The 14,352-nt window shown below is 43.4% G+C and overlaps 1 protein-coding gene across 3 annotated transcripts in view; it reads right to left on the reverse strand.

Annotated features, from left to right (window-relative positions):
• Positions 1 to 14,352, reverse strand: part of LOC116970985 (guanine nucleotide-binding protein G(I)/G(S)/G(O) subunit gamma-7) — a 263,738-nt gene that overhangs the window by 24,598 nt on the left and 224,788 nt on the right. For all 3 annotated transcript variants that reach the window (XM_033017739.1, XM_033017738.1, XM_033017741.1), the window contains one exon: positions 2,046 to 2,152. In XM_033017739.1, the coding sequence (XP_032873630.1) occupies positions 2,046 to 2,123 (78 nt within the window). In that variant the 5' untranslated portion in view covers positions 2,124 to 2,152. The remainder of the gene's footprint in view (positions 1 to 2,045; positions 2,153 to 14,352) is intronic.

The following is a 14,352-nucleotide window of genomic DNA, read 5'->3' on the forward strand; positions in this document are numbered from 1 at the left end:
AACATACCATACGAATTATTTACCACCTTATCGACTTGTGTTGCCACCTTAAGTGAGCTGTCAACTTGAACCCCAAGATCTGACTACACATCAATGCTGTTAAGGGTCTTGCCATTAACTCTCTACTCTCCCCGTACATTCAACCTCCCAAAATGCAACATCTCACAATTGTTCTACAATATTGCAGATTAGAATTTTATATCACTCAATTGATTTATAAATGTCCAAATGTACATATGTACATTTTTGATCAGAAGGCATGCAACGCAAATGGGAGATTAGAGTGAATTCTGATAACGTTGGATGCTGTGCAGGAAAAATGTCAATGACGAGTTGTTACAAGGCCATTTCTACTTAAAGCATGTGCAACAGTGTGATAAAAATGCCAGGGTGCAGTTTGCTGCAGCTTTATCACACATTATAAATATATTACAGCGCAGTCTTTATAAATGTATAGATATATTATAACAGTCTTCAAGAGACTTTAACAAATTATATTTTGTGCTCTCTCCACAATGGAGATGGAACTGTTGAGCATCCCACATATTCTGTTTTTATTTCTGATTTCCACCAACTGAAATATTTTTATTTTGCATTTACACACTCTTCTTCATCCTCAATTTCGTGCATTTACAGTAACTGTTATTAATAATTTGTTTAAAGGAATCAAACTCAGTAAAATATGAATTGCTAATTTACTTTTTGCATGTAAAGTGAAAAGGAAATCAGGAATAATAATGAGACCACACTGAGAATATTTCTTCAAGCATATAAACAAAGTAACTTAGATACCTGTTCAGTGCAAGTAATTATTTGGAAATCATTTTACCTTGAAATCTGTCTTTTACTAATCACAATTATTCAATTGCATTTAAAGATTAATCTGTTGCTACATTTTATCTTTCTGAAGTTCTGCAAAAAATCTGGATTCTGTGGATGTAAGAGCATGCACCCTTGAGTCTATTTTGCTACTTAATAAAATCATGGCTCAATCGAATTTGGCCACCGCAATTGCCATGATATTTATTACTCTTGATTCCCTTTTAGTTCAAGAGTTTGTCTAATTCGACCATGAGTAAGCTTAATGAATCAGCATTTATAGCTCTCTGGAGTAGAGAAATCCAAAATTTCACAATCCTCTGATAGAAGAAATTCCTCCTCATCCTTGTTTTAATCTGACTCCTTATCCTCCCACTGGAGGAAAACGTTCTCAATTCTCTGTCATACCCTTTCTTATTTCTTTGAATGAAACAACCTCTCATTCTGTTAAATGTCAAAAGGTATTGACTCTTCACTCCAGGAACCAATTTCCTCCAGCACTGGCATATTGCAACAACAAAATGCATTGAGTTACTCATTTAAATTGCTATGACAAACCTGTGACCTCTACTGCATGAGAGAGTAGGTGCATAGGAAAGGCATCACTTGCAGGTACCCCTCCAAGTCACACAACTGCCTTATATGGAAGTTTATTGCCATTCCTTCACCTTTGGGTTTAAATCCTCGAACACTGCCTATCAGTACTGTAGGAATACCTCTATCAGATGGATTGTAGCGGTTCAAGAAAGCAGCTCACCACCCCATTCTCAAGGGCAATTAAAGAAGAGTAACAAACGTTGGCTTTACCTGAATGCTGAAAACTAAAGAAATCAAGAGAGCTCTTGCTACACAGCCTCCTGAGCATCCTTAAATAAATCACAGAATTAAGTAGTACTTCATATTTGTCACACCAATTCCTTGCAAAACATTCTTATGCTCATCTTCCAGCTCTTTTAAAAAGGCCAACATTCCATTCCTCAATTTTTTGCTGTATCTTTGCATTATCTTTTCTGTCCAAGGACCTTTAGATCCCCCTGAATGCCAACATTTTGTAGATTTACATCCTCAGCCAATTTCTGCATTTCACCAAGCAGCTGGCTACAGGATACGACAATAAAGAGTTCTGAAAGAATGTCTTTCCATCAAATTTCATAATTACATGTGCCATTTGGGTTGGCAGTAAATATTTTGTGTGACTAGAGTAAAGGGTACATTTATAATCTCACCTTGATTCTTTCAATACCAGCTTCAATCCGCAACTGTTCCACCATTTTCCTTGCCTGAGCTATGTTGTTCGTTGACATTGTTACTGTTTATTCAGCAAGTCAATTTTCTGGATAAAAAACAAATAATATCATAACATTTATAAAAACATGATAATATGTATAAATATTATAAAATATGTATAATCAAACATAATAGAAGACTTATCAGGAAGCCAGAAAAATAAATAGCTACAGAAAATAGCAATATAAATCCTTAATGGGCTAAGATGTTGAATAATTTCCAGGGTGCCAATTCTGATAAACATAATTCAAAAAATAGTTTTTATGATACTAAAAGAGTAGGTTTTCTGAAATGAACTTTTTAATGCTGCAGAACACAGTCCCGCTCTATCGCATAATACAACAACATTTTGCTTCAGGAAGGAAGGAACAAATTCATTATTTTGTACTAAAGCACAGGCTGGACTTTGTGTAATTGTTGCTGTGTTCAAGCAGCATTGGGGTTCACAGTTTATAAATCTTTTTGCAAACAAAGAACAAACTTAAAATCTTCATGGCTCTCTGACTAGTACCTGAACGACCCTTGTGCAATATTTCATAAGTAATTGTGATTTCACAAATCCTTTTACAACACAATGTTTAGGGAAATAAGATGAGAAGGTGAGAATGAAACCGAAAAACAAAAATCACTGGAGATAAAATGTAGCGTTGGAAGTTTCAAATTAAGTACATTCAAAATTAATACCAAATGCAACCTACAAACTGGTATTAGCATTAGGAAATATAAATAGCTGTACTCTATTGGAATGAAAAGCAACAATAGGTCAGAGTGTATTGGACCAATGTCTTATGCATTATGTTATCTGATTAAATCAATGACTCTCCATTGTAAAATATCCACTGCATGATTGGTTATAGTTATATAATTTAAAAAAATGTAACTTCTTTGGATGAGATCCAATGTTAGAAAGTTGATTACATGAGAATACAAATGAAGATATGTCTAAAATACCGCATTGGTGCAAGAAATTAATTGACATAAAAATGCTTTAATCTAAGCACCATACAGAGGCTGTCACTCAGTATAATGGATGGGATTTATATAGCGCCTTTCTAATACTCAAGGCGCTTTACATCGCATTATTCATTCACTCCTCAGTCACACTCGGTGGTGGTAAGCTACTTCTGTAGCCACAGCTGCCCTGGGGCAGACTGACGGAAGCGTGGCTGCCATTCTGCGCCTACGGCCCCTCCGACCACCACCAATCACTCACACACATTCACACACATTCACACACAGGCAAAGGTGGGTGAAGTGTCTTGCCCAAGGACACAACGACAGTATGCACTCCAAGCGGGATTCGAACCGGCTACCTTCCGGTTGCCAGCCGAACACTTAGCCCATTGTGCCATCTGTCGTCCCGACATTAAGGTCTGCCAATTACAGGCGAGGCATCAGCTTCTCAGTAGCACATAGAAGTGGACCCTTCAATGGGTTAATTTGCTCCTCCAACCCTCTCCTCACAATAGACTAGTACATTTGCTACCATTCTAGTCCTACTTTCAATAAAATTATTCCTTTACAAGCTGTTTTCTGTCTGTCAAAATACAAATGGTATGCAGAACATTTCCCCTCTGCGCATTACTGCTACATGTGATTAAACAGGGCCATGCATGTCTTTATCAGGGCACTTCTGTTTTAATAACAGTGCCGTCGAGTGGTTCATTCCGCAGGTCCACTGCCGACCCATTCCTCCATGACTGTTCTGCGGCTGCAGCAACCTGAATCGTCCACAGAAAGTTCTCCTTCGTGATAAAGGGCTGTTCCTTCCCACTCAGAGTCTTGAGGAAGTGTTTCAGCAGCTCTCTGTGTGCATCTTTGTAGCGGTCACTATGCAAGTGGGAGCAGACTGGCCTGGCGGTGCCCTGTTCAGTTATTCCCAAAGCATTCTGATTTTCCAACTTTAGCGTTCCTTCTGAGCCATGAACCTCCAGTCTCTGGTCACTGCTCAGTGTACAGTGCTGGCTGACATCCAGCGTCACTATAGCCCCACTGGCAAATTTCATACTAACGGAGACAGCATCAGCATCCTTAAGGGCTGCAATTTCTTGGCAGAATGCATGGCCCAAGGAGAATATGGTATCTGGAGCATTTTCTCCAAGTATCCAGCAGACAGTATCTAAGTCATGTACCACGCCTTCGTAGAATATTCCACCTGTCTTTTTAATATAGCTTAAAGATGGAGAAGGATACGTCTTACTGACACTGACAATTCGCTGAATCCTTCCCAGAGCCTTGTTATGAACCTTTTTGTACAAGAACTAGACAGCAAGATCAAAACGTTTATATAGTCCACAGACCACAGTATGTGGTTAGTGGCAAGAAAAAAAGCTCTCCCTATTGCGATAACTTAGTCTGGCACCATCTATAGACCTTCCAGGGATAATGAATTCATCAAGCATTCTAAATAGCCTTTTCTTCATTTTTACAAAGTCAATAACATTTGGGGCATACATGTAAGATCAGGATAAAAGCTGAAATATCAGAAACAAATCCATGGCAAATATGTATTCAAAACATAACCCTTTTTCTTTAAAGACTATCTAAAGTTAATGTGGGTCCCTAACAGTCTGTGGAAGGCAAAATTATAAGAGTAAGAAAAGAGTAAGAAAATCATATAGAAATCAAACAGATATTTGTATCTGACTTCATTGAAAATGACACAGGAATCTTGGAAATAGTGGAGAGCAACAGGTCTATAACGAACCATAAAATTAGCACTATTAAAAACCTTGTGTTGGAAAAATGAATGGAATGAAAGTTTATAAATGCCAGGGACCTGCACCCCAGTGAGTTAGCAGTCAGGAGATGGTGGATGGAGTGGTTGTCATCTTCTAAAATTCCATTCATTCCAGAATAATCCCTAGTGAGCGGAACATAGCAAGTATAAATCCTGCTATATCAGAAAGGAAATGGAAAGATAAAAAGGAACTATGTCTAACATCAATAAAAGGGATAATATTGGAAATATTGTTAAGGAAGTGGTAGCTGGTAATAGGATTGACAGCGTGACCTGGATTAATGAAAGGGAAATAATATTTGATGAGTTTCCTGTTAGAGAATTTTGAGTGTCGCTTGCAGGGTAGATACAGTAAAGTTTAATAAGGCGCCAATAGATATGATTAAACAAGACAGGAGTGAATACTACTGGAATAAGATATTGGCATGAATTGAGAATTGGTTAACCGAAAGAAAAGAGATGAGGAATTAGTGTCTTTGTGGGTTCAGAGGCTATGACTAATTGTGTGCACATTGATTGGTGCTGCAGCCTGTATTAATGATTTGAATGAGAGTATTAAATGTAATATATTCACGTTTGCTGATGATACAGAGCTGACTGGCAATGTGGGCTCTGGGGTTTCAAAAATACACTGACTAGTCAAGTAAATGAGCGAACACATGGCTGGTGGAATATAATGTGGAAATAGGTAAGGTCATTCACACTCTCACTCCAAAGAAGTACGGGATTATAGGTTAATTGGCTTGGTATAAATGTAAATTGTTCCTAGCGTGTGTGTAGGATGGTGATAATGTGCTGGGATCGCTGGTCGGGAGTGGGCTCAGTGGGCCGAAGAACCTGTTTCCGCACTGTATCTCGAAACTTTAAACTAAAATGTGACCTCAAAACATTATAAAAAATTCAAAATCCAATCGAGAAAGAAGGAAATCAATGAATTCATTTGCAATGGAACAGTAATTTCAGTTGTTCAGTTGTTTGTCAATTCAGGAGATTGACATGCATGTAGTGAAGATTAAGATCTGTTTGTGAAGCAAAGGATGGAACCACCTGAAGAACCCCCACAGCAGTCATCTCACAGGTGGACTCTACCGGCAGCAGTGAAAGAATTTGATTACCACTCTGCTAACCTGATGGGTCGCATTGAAAGCCTGCTGTAGTACCTGCCCAAGGTTTGTTCAATTGATTCTGTGAGAAAATGCTAATCAGATGAGTAATGTACAGAAAGCCTTGCATCATTCACTGCTCCACAAACTGAATAATGATGATTAATGTCAAAGGATGTTAATTAACACAACCTGAAACCTGCACTTGGATAGAAACACCGATTGACATTTTATACTGCCAAATCCTTCATATGTCATACATTTTCTAATTTGCTTATGTCAAATTCTTTATGTTTGAAGGTGTGATGATGTGAGTCATATACAAAATGCCATTGTTGACTGTATTAATCTTTCCTGACACTGTAAAAAACTTTCTGTATCACCGCATTTACATGAAATATATCTGTTGTGGCTGTGTAGCACTTCTCTGTTTCAGAGCAATATGTGGTATCTCAATAAATATGAATAAAGTGTTATTAACCTATTAAAATTATATTAATAGTTAATAGCACAACATACTCCATAACTGTTTGAACAATGCAGCAACTCGTGGTCAATTTTGACCTGTAAATGGAGGATAGTTAATTTACATTAAGCAGTGACAGGAGACCAAGATTAAGCACACACTGCCAAACTGAAATGTTGTTCTTGAAGATTTACAGGGATAGTGCAGCACTTTTAAATCAAATCACATTAAAGCCAAAGTGCTTTACAGAGAGGAAATCAGATTACCATACATCCATATAAAATAAAAAAATAAAAAAAGACACATCACACTATAGAATTTAACATGAACGTCCCCCCACAGCAGAATCAACACTTTCCACTGTGAGGGAAGGCACTAAAAAGTCCAGTCCTCCTCCTCTTAGTTCATCCGAGGTCAGAGCCTATTTGAGGCCTCCTCAGTCGCCGCAACAGCGGCCCGATGTTATAGGCCCTCACGCCGGATGATGGAGTTCCGGCGTTGGGAGAACACTCTTCAGCGGAATTGGAGTATCTGGAACGGCCGCTTCCTCCCCGGAGACCGCGGCTCCCGAAGTCCACGAGCCGCGCTAGTCGGAGCTCCGACACTGGCGATCTCGGCGAGAGATCCCAGGCCCCGCGGTGTTTGAAATCAGCGCCGCCCGGTTGTCTTGATGTAAATAGAAATTGCTTGCGTACTGGAATGAAGATTTCCTGACAGTATCAAATGTACATATGTTCATAAGTTCTAAGAGCAGAATTAGGCCATTCGGCACATCAAGTCTACTCCTTCATTCTATCATAGAAACATAGAAATTAGGTGCAGGAGTGGGCCATTCAGCCCTTCGAGCCTGCACCGCCATTCAATATGATCATGGCTGATCATCCAACTCAGTATCCCGTACCTGCCTTCTCTCCGTACCCCCTGATCCCTTTAGCCGCAAGGGCCACATCTAACTCCCTCTTAAATATAGCCAATGAACTGGCCTCAACTACCTTCTGTGGCAGAGAATTCCAGAGATTCACCACTCTTTGTGTGAAAAATGTTTTTCTCATCTCGGTCCTAAAAGATTTCCCCCTTATCCTTAAACTGTGACCCCTTGTTCTGGACTTCCCCAACATCGGAACAATCTTCCTGCATCTAGCCTTTCCAACCCCTTAAGAATTTTGTAAGTTTCTATAAGATACCCCCTCAATCTTCTAAATTCTAACGAGTACAAGCCGAGTCTATCCAGTCTTTCTTCATATGAAAGTCCTGACATCCCAGGAATCAGTCTGGTGAACCTTCTCTGTACTCCCTCTATGGCAAGAATGTTTTTCCTCAGATTAGGAGACCAAAACTGTACGCAATACTCCAGGTGTGGTCTCACCAAGACCCTGTACAACTGCAGTAGAACCTCCCTGCTCCTATACTCAAATCCTTTTGCTATGAATGCTAGCATACCATTCGCTTTCTTCACTGCCTGCTGCACCTGCATGCCTACTTTCAAATGACTGGTGTACCATGACATCCAGGACTCGTTGCATCTCCCCTTTTCCTAATCGGCCACCATTCAGATAATAGTCTACTTTCCTGTTTTTGCCACCAAAGTGGATAACCTCACATTTATCCACATTATACTGCATCTGCCATGCATTTGCCCACTCACCCAGCCTATCCAAGTCACCTTGCAGCCTCCTAGCATCCTCCTCACAGCTAACACTGCCCCCCAGCTTCGTGTCATCCGCAAACTTGGAGATGTTGCATTCAATTCCCTCGTCCGCTGATCCATCCTTCCCTCTCACTCCCATTCTCCATAACCCCTGACACCCTTACTAATCAAGAATCTGTCAATCTCTGCCTTAAATGATCCATTGACAGCCTCCACAACCATCTTTGGCAATGAATTTCACAGATTCACCGCCCTCTGAGTAAAGAAATTCCTCCTCATCTCCTTTCTAAAGGTACGTCCTATTCTGAGGCTATGGACCCTGGTCCTAGACTCGCCTACCAGTCAAAACATCCTCTCCACATTCACTCTATCCAGGCCTTTCACTATTAAGTAAATTTCAATGAGAAATTCATCCTTCTAAATTCCAGTGAGTGCAGGCCCAATGCCGTCAAATGCTCATCGTATGTTAACCCAATCATTCCTGGGATCATTCTCATAAACCTCCTCTGGACCCTCTCCCACACCAGCACATACCCACAGATATGGGGCCCAAAACTGCTCACAATACTCCAAATGCGATCTGACCAGTGCCTTATAAAGCCTCAGCATTACATTCCTGTTTTTTATATTCTAGCCCTCTCAAAATAAATGTGAGCGGTGTTGCAAAGAGCGAGGAATGATGGCAATTGACTACAACAGAACACGGAAAGACTGGCAGAATGTGCAGATATGTGGTAGATGGAATTTAAAACAGAATAGCGTTAGTGATGCATTTTGGCTGAAGTGAAAGGAAGATTTAATGGCATAGCTGTAAAGAGTGTTCAGAAACAGAGGGTGCTGGGAGGTTCAAGTTTATAGATCCTTTACAGGAGCAGGACACACAGAGAAAGTAATTAGTAAACCATGTGTGATCTTGTACTCCACAGAGAGGGGCGTTCAGCTCAAAGACAGAGAAATCATTCTTTTGAAATCTATACCTCTTCTTTTTAACCGTTCCATTAAGGGAAATAGATCCTTCACCTTGGCCCCTCATAATGTTATACATCCTAATTAGAAATCCTCTCAGTCTTCTCTGTTCCAAAGAAAACAGCCCCAGTTTACTTTGTAATTATAATTTTTCAGTACCAGCAACACATTTGAAAATCTTCTCTGCGGCCTCTCCACTGCCATCATAACGCACCTGTAATATTATGACCAGAAATGAATACACGGCAGTCAGATTTTATAAAGCTCAGGTCAGACCACAATTAGAATGTGTGTCCATTTCTGGAAAACATTCTCATTAATGAAGTGAAGGTAGTTGAGGTCACAGATGAGATTAGCCAGAACGATTTCAGGGATGAAGGATTTTAGCGACAAGGTTGGGGTTGTTTTCCTTGGAGCTGTAGATTGAGGGGTGATATGACAGAGGCATCCAAGAGATAAGGGAGACAAATAAAGACGAGACTTTTTTTAAACTTTAGTAAGAGGCAAAGACAAGGAGTTTACTGTTTAAGAAAGCGGAGATAATCAATTATTTCTTAAAGAAGTTGTACAGACACTTGAGGGAAATAAACTTGCAGGTTTCAGTGATTCAATGATAATTTATTGTCACACGTACCTCGGTACAGTGAAATGCTTTGTTTGTATACAACCCAGTAAAATTATGTAGCAGACTTCACCTTGGCAGTACACAAGTGTCGCCACGTTGTGGAGCCTGTTGTGGAACACACACACGCACGCACGCACGCACGCACGCACACACACACACACACACACACACACACACACACACACACACACACACCTATATAACTAAAAGTCTCAACTTGACCACTTCCTGTCTGCGCTGTATATTGATTTTAGAAAAAACGCTACCCTATATCACCATCTTTTTGGCCATCTTGCTCACACAGTCCTCCTCCGCTGAGGCAGCCCCGAGAATTTTTCCGATCGATTAAAAATAAAAAAGTTATAAGTGTTTAAAAAATCTTGAGATCAGCTGATTGGTCCTCTCGCCTGTCAATCACCACAATGAAGGTGTGGTGGCAGGACTATAAACCTTCGGGGTGGGGGGGCAGGACTATAAAACCCTGGATGCCTGGACGTGAGTCAGTCAATTTGGGAGATCGTGAGGGAGAGGCCACAACTGTCATTCTAAGCTGTGAATCGACTGAACTGTGAGTCTGCAATGTACTTGCAATAAATGATCTGTTACCCCTTAATGACAATGCAATGAGTTGTTTGGCAATTTGGTGGCCTGCACTATACCTGAAATGCTGTGAAATTGAATGTGGTGGCCTGCACTCTGCCTGAAATGCTGTGAAATTGAATGTTGTGGCCTGCACTCCGCCTGAAATGCTGTGAAATTGAATGAGGTGGCCTGCACTCTGTTTGAAATGCTGTGAAATTGAATGTGGTGGCCTGCACTCTGCTTGAAATGGAATTTCAAGGAATAGGCGTGAGTGAACTGCCAGCCCACCAGCCTTGAGTGACTGATCTGCCAGCCCACCAGCCCTGAGTGACTGATCTGCCAGTGCACCAGCCCTGAGTGACTATCCTGCCAACCCACCAGCCCTGAGTGACTGAGCTGCCAGCCCACCAGTCCTGAGTGACTGAGCTGCCAGCCCACCAGCCGTGAGTGACTGAGCTGCCATCTCACCAGCCCTGAGTGACTGAGCTGCCAGCCCAAGAATCCATTGGGCCCACAATGTCCATACAAGCCCTCTGGAAACCAGTCCATTCGGCGCACAACACCCATACTAGCGCTCCAGAAAGCCCACCCCCCCCCCACTGGCCACCAATATTGGAATTGGTGGAGAGGTGGAATATTGCGTTGGGGGACCAGCCCTCCCGTGTTAACATGGGACCCAACGGGGGGGGGGGGGGGGGGGGGGGGGGGGGGTGCAAGGGTATGGGAGTGCAGTGAAGTTTAAATGGCATCATAAAAGTAAAACCTCCGGAATGGATGATATTCATTACGTGGTTGGTTGGGGTCAGTATCAGCACAATTACTATATTAAACTTTGAATCTTCAGATGTCCTGGTTCAAGCTAAAACGAAAGACAAATAATCTCCTCACACATCCCCTTGCAAGTATCTCTGTCACTCCGTTAAAATATGCCCCTTCTTTGAACAAACTCTTACATATCGCATCTGAATCAGTTTCCATCTGACTACACGCCTTGAGGATGTTCAGAACAACGAGATTAGGGACATTTCTATTCAACCTGTCAAAGGAATTGGGGGGCGTTTAGAAATAGTCAGTGAGGTAACCAAACGTAATAGTTGAGTGGCAAATGACAATAGTGCTACCTTCCCAATATTTAACTGAAGGAAATAATGGGTTAACGGGACTGTATGTTGTGACAGACAGCCCCGCACCTTGCATGTCATTTTAATATTACACTTATTCCATCCCCCTGGATGTTCCGGATGAATAAATTAAGGTTTTGTCAACTAATTACAAATCAGGCTAATTACAAATCAATAACATTAGCCAACTTAGAAACATGAAGCGCTAAGCATTGGGATCCAGCAGCGGCCTCTGCAGTCCGTCTGCGTTTTTATTATTTTATGTCTATGTTTTAATGTAGTTTTTGTTATTTTTGTTGGGGTATGTGTGTGGGGGGGTGGGGGTGGTGTGGGGGGGAGGGGGAAACTTTTAAATCTCTCCCTGCACGGGAGACCCGACCTTTTCTTTGTCGGGTCTCCGTTGTCGTTGGGGCTGCAACGAGGAGCGGCCTCCAACAGGAAAACCGGGGACTCCAGTGCCGAACTCACCTCACCGTCGCGGAGCTGGCCGAGTCCAGAGCGGGTGGAGCTGTGGTGGACGCTGCTGCGGCCCGACCCCCGGAGTTTCGGTGGCTGCAACTGCGGGTTTGGCGGACGGCGACACCGGGAGCCCGCGGGTCCCTGGAGGGAGACCGCTTTTCGGGGCTTCCGCAACGGCGACTTCTCCCGCCCGAGTTGCGGGGTTGAAGAGCTCCTGGAGCGGGGCCTACATCACCGCCCCGCGCGGCTTGGAATGGCGGCGGGCTGCGAGCGCGCACCGGGGGCTCTAACACCAAGACCCGGTGCGCGAACTTGCATTACCCGGCGTGGTTTAATGGCCACGGGACAATTCGCCATCGCCCGCCGGGGGCTTTGACTTTGACTGACATGGGGGGGGGGGAGAGTGCAGTGGAGAGAGAAGTTTTTTTGGCCTTCCATCACAGCAATGTGATGGATGTTTATGTAAAATATGTTGTGTCTTGGGTCTATTTGTTGTAATGTATGGCTGCAGAAACGGCATTTCGTTTGGACCTCACGGGGTCCAAATGACAATAAATTGAATTGTATTGTATTGTATTGTATTGTATTGTATTGTATCACGGACAACTGGCCTCAGTTACCCGCTCACATCTGGCAGTGTTGTCCGTCTGAATCAGGGGCCGCGGAGCGTTTTTGAAAGTGGGGAGGCTGAGCCAGGTGAGGGAGTGGAGCAACCGAGTGGGGAGAGGATGTGCAAGCAGGGTGTGTCTCATCCTAGGGTAGGGACTTTTTGAAATTTGATGTATTAAAATCATGTTTTAGTGCATTGTAGAAGTATGATTTCAATGTTTTTTGTATGAAGTATTTTTAAGAGGTAACTTTTCCCCCACAAAGGGTGGTGGGTGTATGGAACAAGCTGCCAGAGGAGGTTGTTGAGGCAGGGACCATCCCAACATTTAAGAAAGTTAGACTGATACATGGATAGGAGAGGTTTGGAGGTATGGACCAAAAGCAGGTAGCGTAGCTGGGACATGTTGGCGGGTGTGGGCAAGTTGCACGAAGGGCTTGTATTCACACTGTATCACTCTATGACTACATTATACCTCCACCATGCATGAATGACTCAAAATCAAGTGATCGAGTTTTATTGCCAAATACTCAAGCATAGGAACATAGAAAACAGTTGCAGGAATAGGCCGTTCGACCCTTCGAGCCAGCTGCCATTCAATATGATCATGGCTAAATCAGTACCTCTTTCCTGTTTTTTCTCCCCATATCCCTTGATTTTGTTAGCCCCAAGAACTAAATGTAACTATCTCTTGAAAACATCCAGTGAATTGGCCTGCACTGCCTTCTGTGGCGGAGAATTCCACAGATTCACAACTCTGCGTGAGGAAGGTTTGTCCTCATCTCAGTCCTAACTGGCCTATCCTTTATTCTTAAACTGTGACCCCTGGTTCTGAACTCCCCCAACATTGGGAACATTTTCCCTGCAGTTACAGTAAGTGAAAATCTTGCAGGCAAGCAGGATGCTTTCTCCAACCACCTCCATTTGAAGGCCACTATCTTCCACCGTTTCTACCCAGTGCTTGGTATTAAATTCCAGCAACCACTGGTTGTCCTCCTGGATGCACCGAGCCGCAACCTGATCCATGCCAGTCACCTGGGCGAATTTGACTCTCACGGCAGCGGTGCAACACTTCCGACGCCTCCAACGGCCTGGGACTCTTGCACTGAGGCTGCTCCATGGCCAGAGCTGCAGTGAGCGACTCTCCAGCCCGGCAAACACTCCCCAGCTCCGTTCCCCGTCCGCATCTGTCCCCGCCGCTGCTTCTGCTTCCAACACCCGTGGGCGCATGCAGTTGATATGAGTTTTTAAATTTTCGTTGATCACAGAATTTCTCACGACAGAGCGTGAGAAATTTGTGATCAGCGTGAGAATTTTGCGAAATGCATGATTCTCATGCACAATGCATGAGAGTTGGCAGCACTGCCTCTCTATCCCCTTACTCTCCCCCTCTCTCTCTCTCTCCTTCCCTCTCACCTCTCTATCCCCTCTTCCCCTCTCCTCTCTCCCCCCTCTCTCTCTTCCCCGTCTCCTTCCCACCTCACTCTCCCCCTCTCTCGCCCCCTCTCTCCTCTCTCTCTCTCCCCCTCCCGTCTTCCCCTCTCTCCCTCTCTTTCCCCTAACTCTCTCTCCCCTCTCTTTCCCCTAACTCTCTCTCCCTCTCTCCACCTCTCTTTCTTCTCTCTCCCCATCTCTCCCTCCTCCAACTCCCCCTTCTCTTCCCCCTCCCACTCTCCCCCTCTCTCTCTTTCTCCCTCCCTCTCTACCCCCCTCTCTCCCTCTCTCTCCCCTCTTTGTCCCCTCACTCTCTCTCTCTCTCCTCTCCCCCCTCTCTCCCTCCTCTCTCCCCATCTCTCCCCAATTTCTCCCTCCCACCTCACTCTCCCCCTTGCTCTCTCTACCCTCTCTCTTTCTCCGTTGTCCATATCTCCTCTTTCTCTTTGCCCCCCCTCTCTCTCTTTCCCCCGTTTCTCTCTTTCCCCCATCTCT

The sequence above is a fragment of the Amblyraja radiata genome, chromosome 3 (genome assembly GCF_010909765.2).
Source record: "Amblyraja radiata isolate CabotCenter1 chromosome 3, sAmbRad1.1.pri, whole genome shotgun sequence".
NCBI lineage: Eukaryota > Metazoa > Chordata > Chondrichthyes > Rajiformes > Rajidae > Amblyraja > Amblyraja radiata.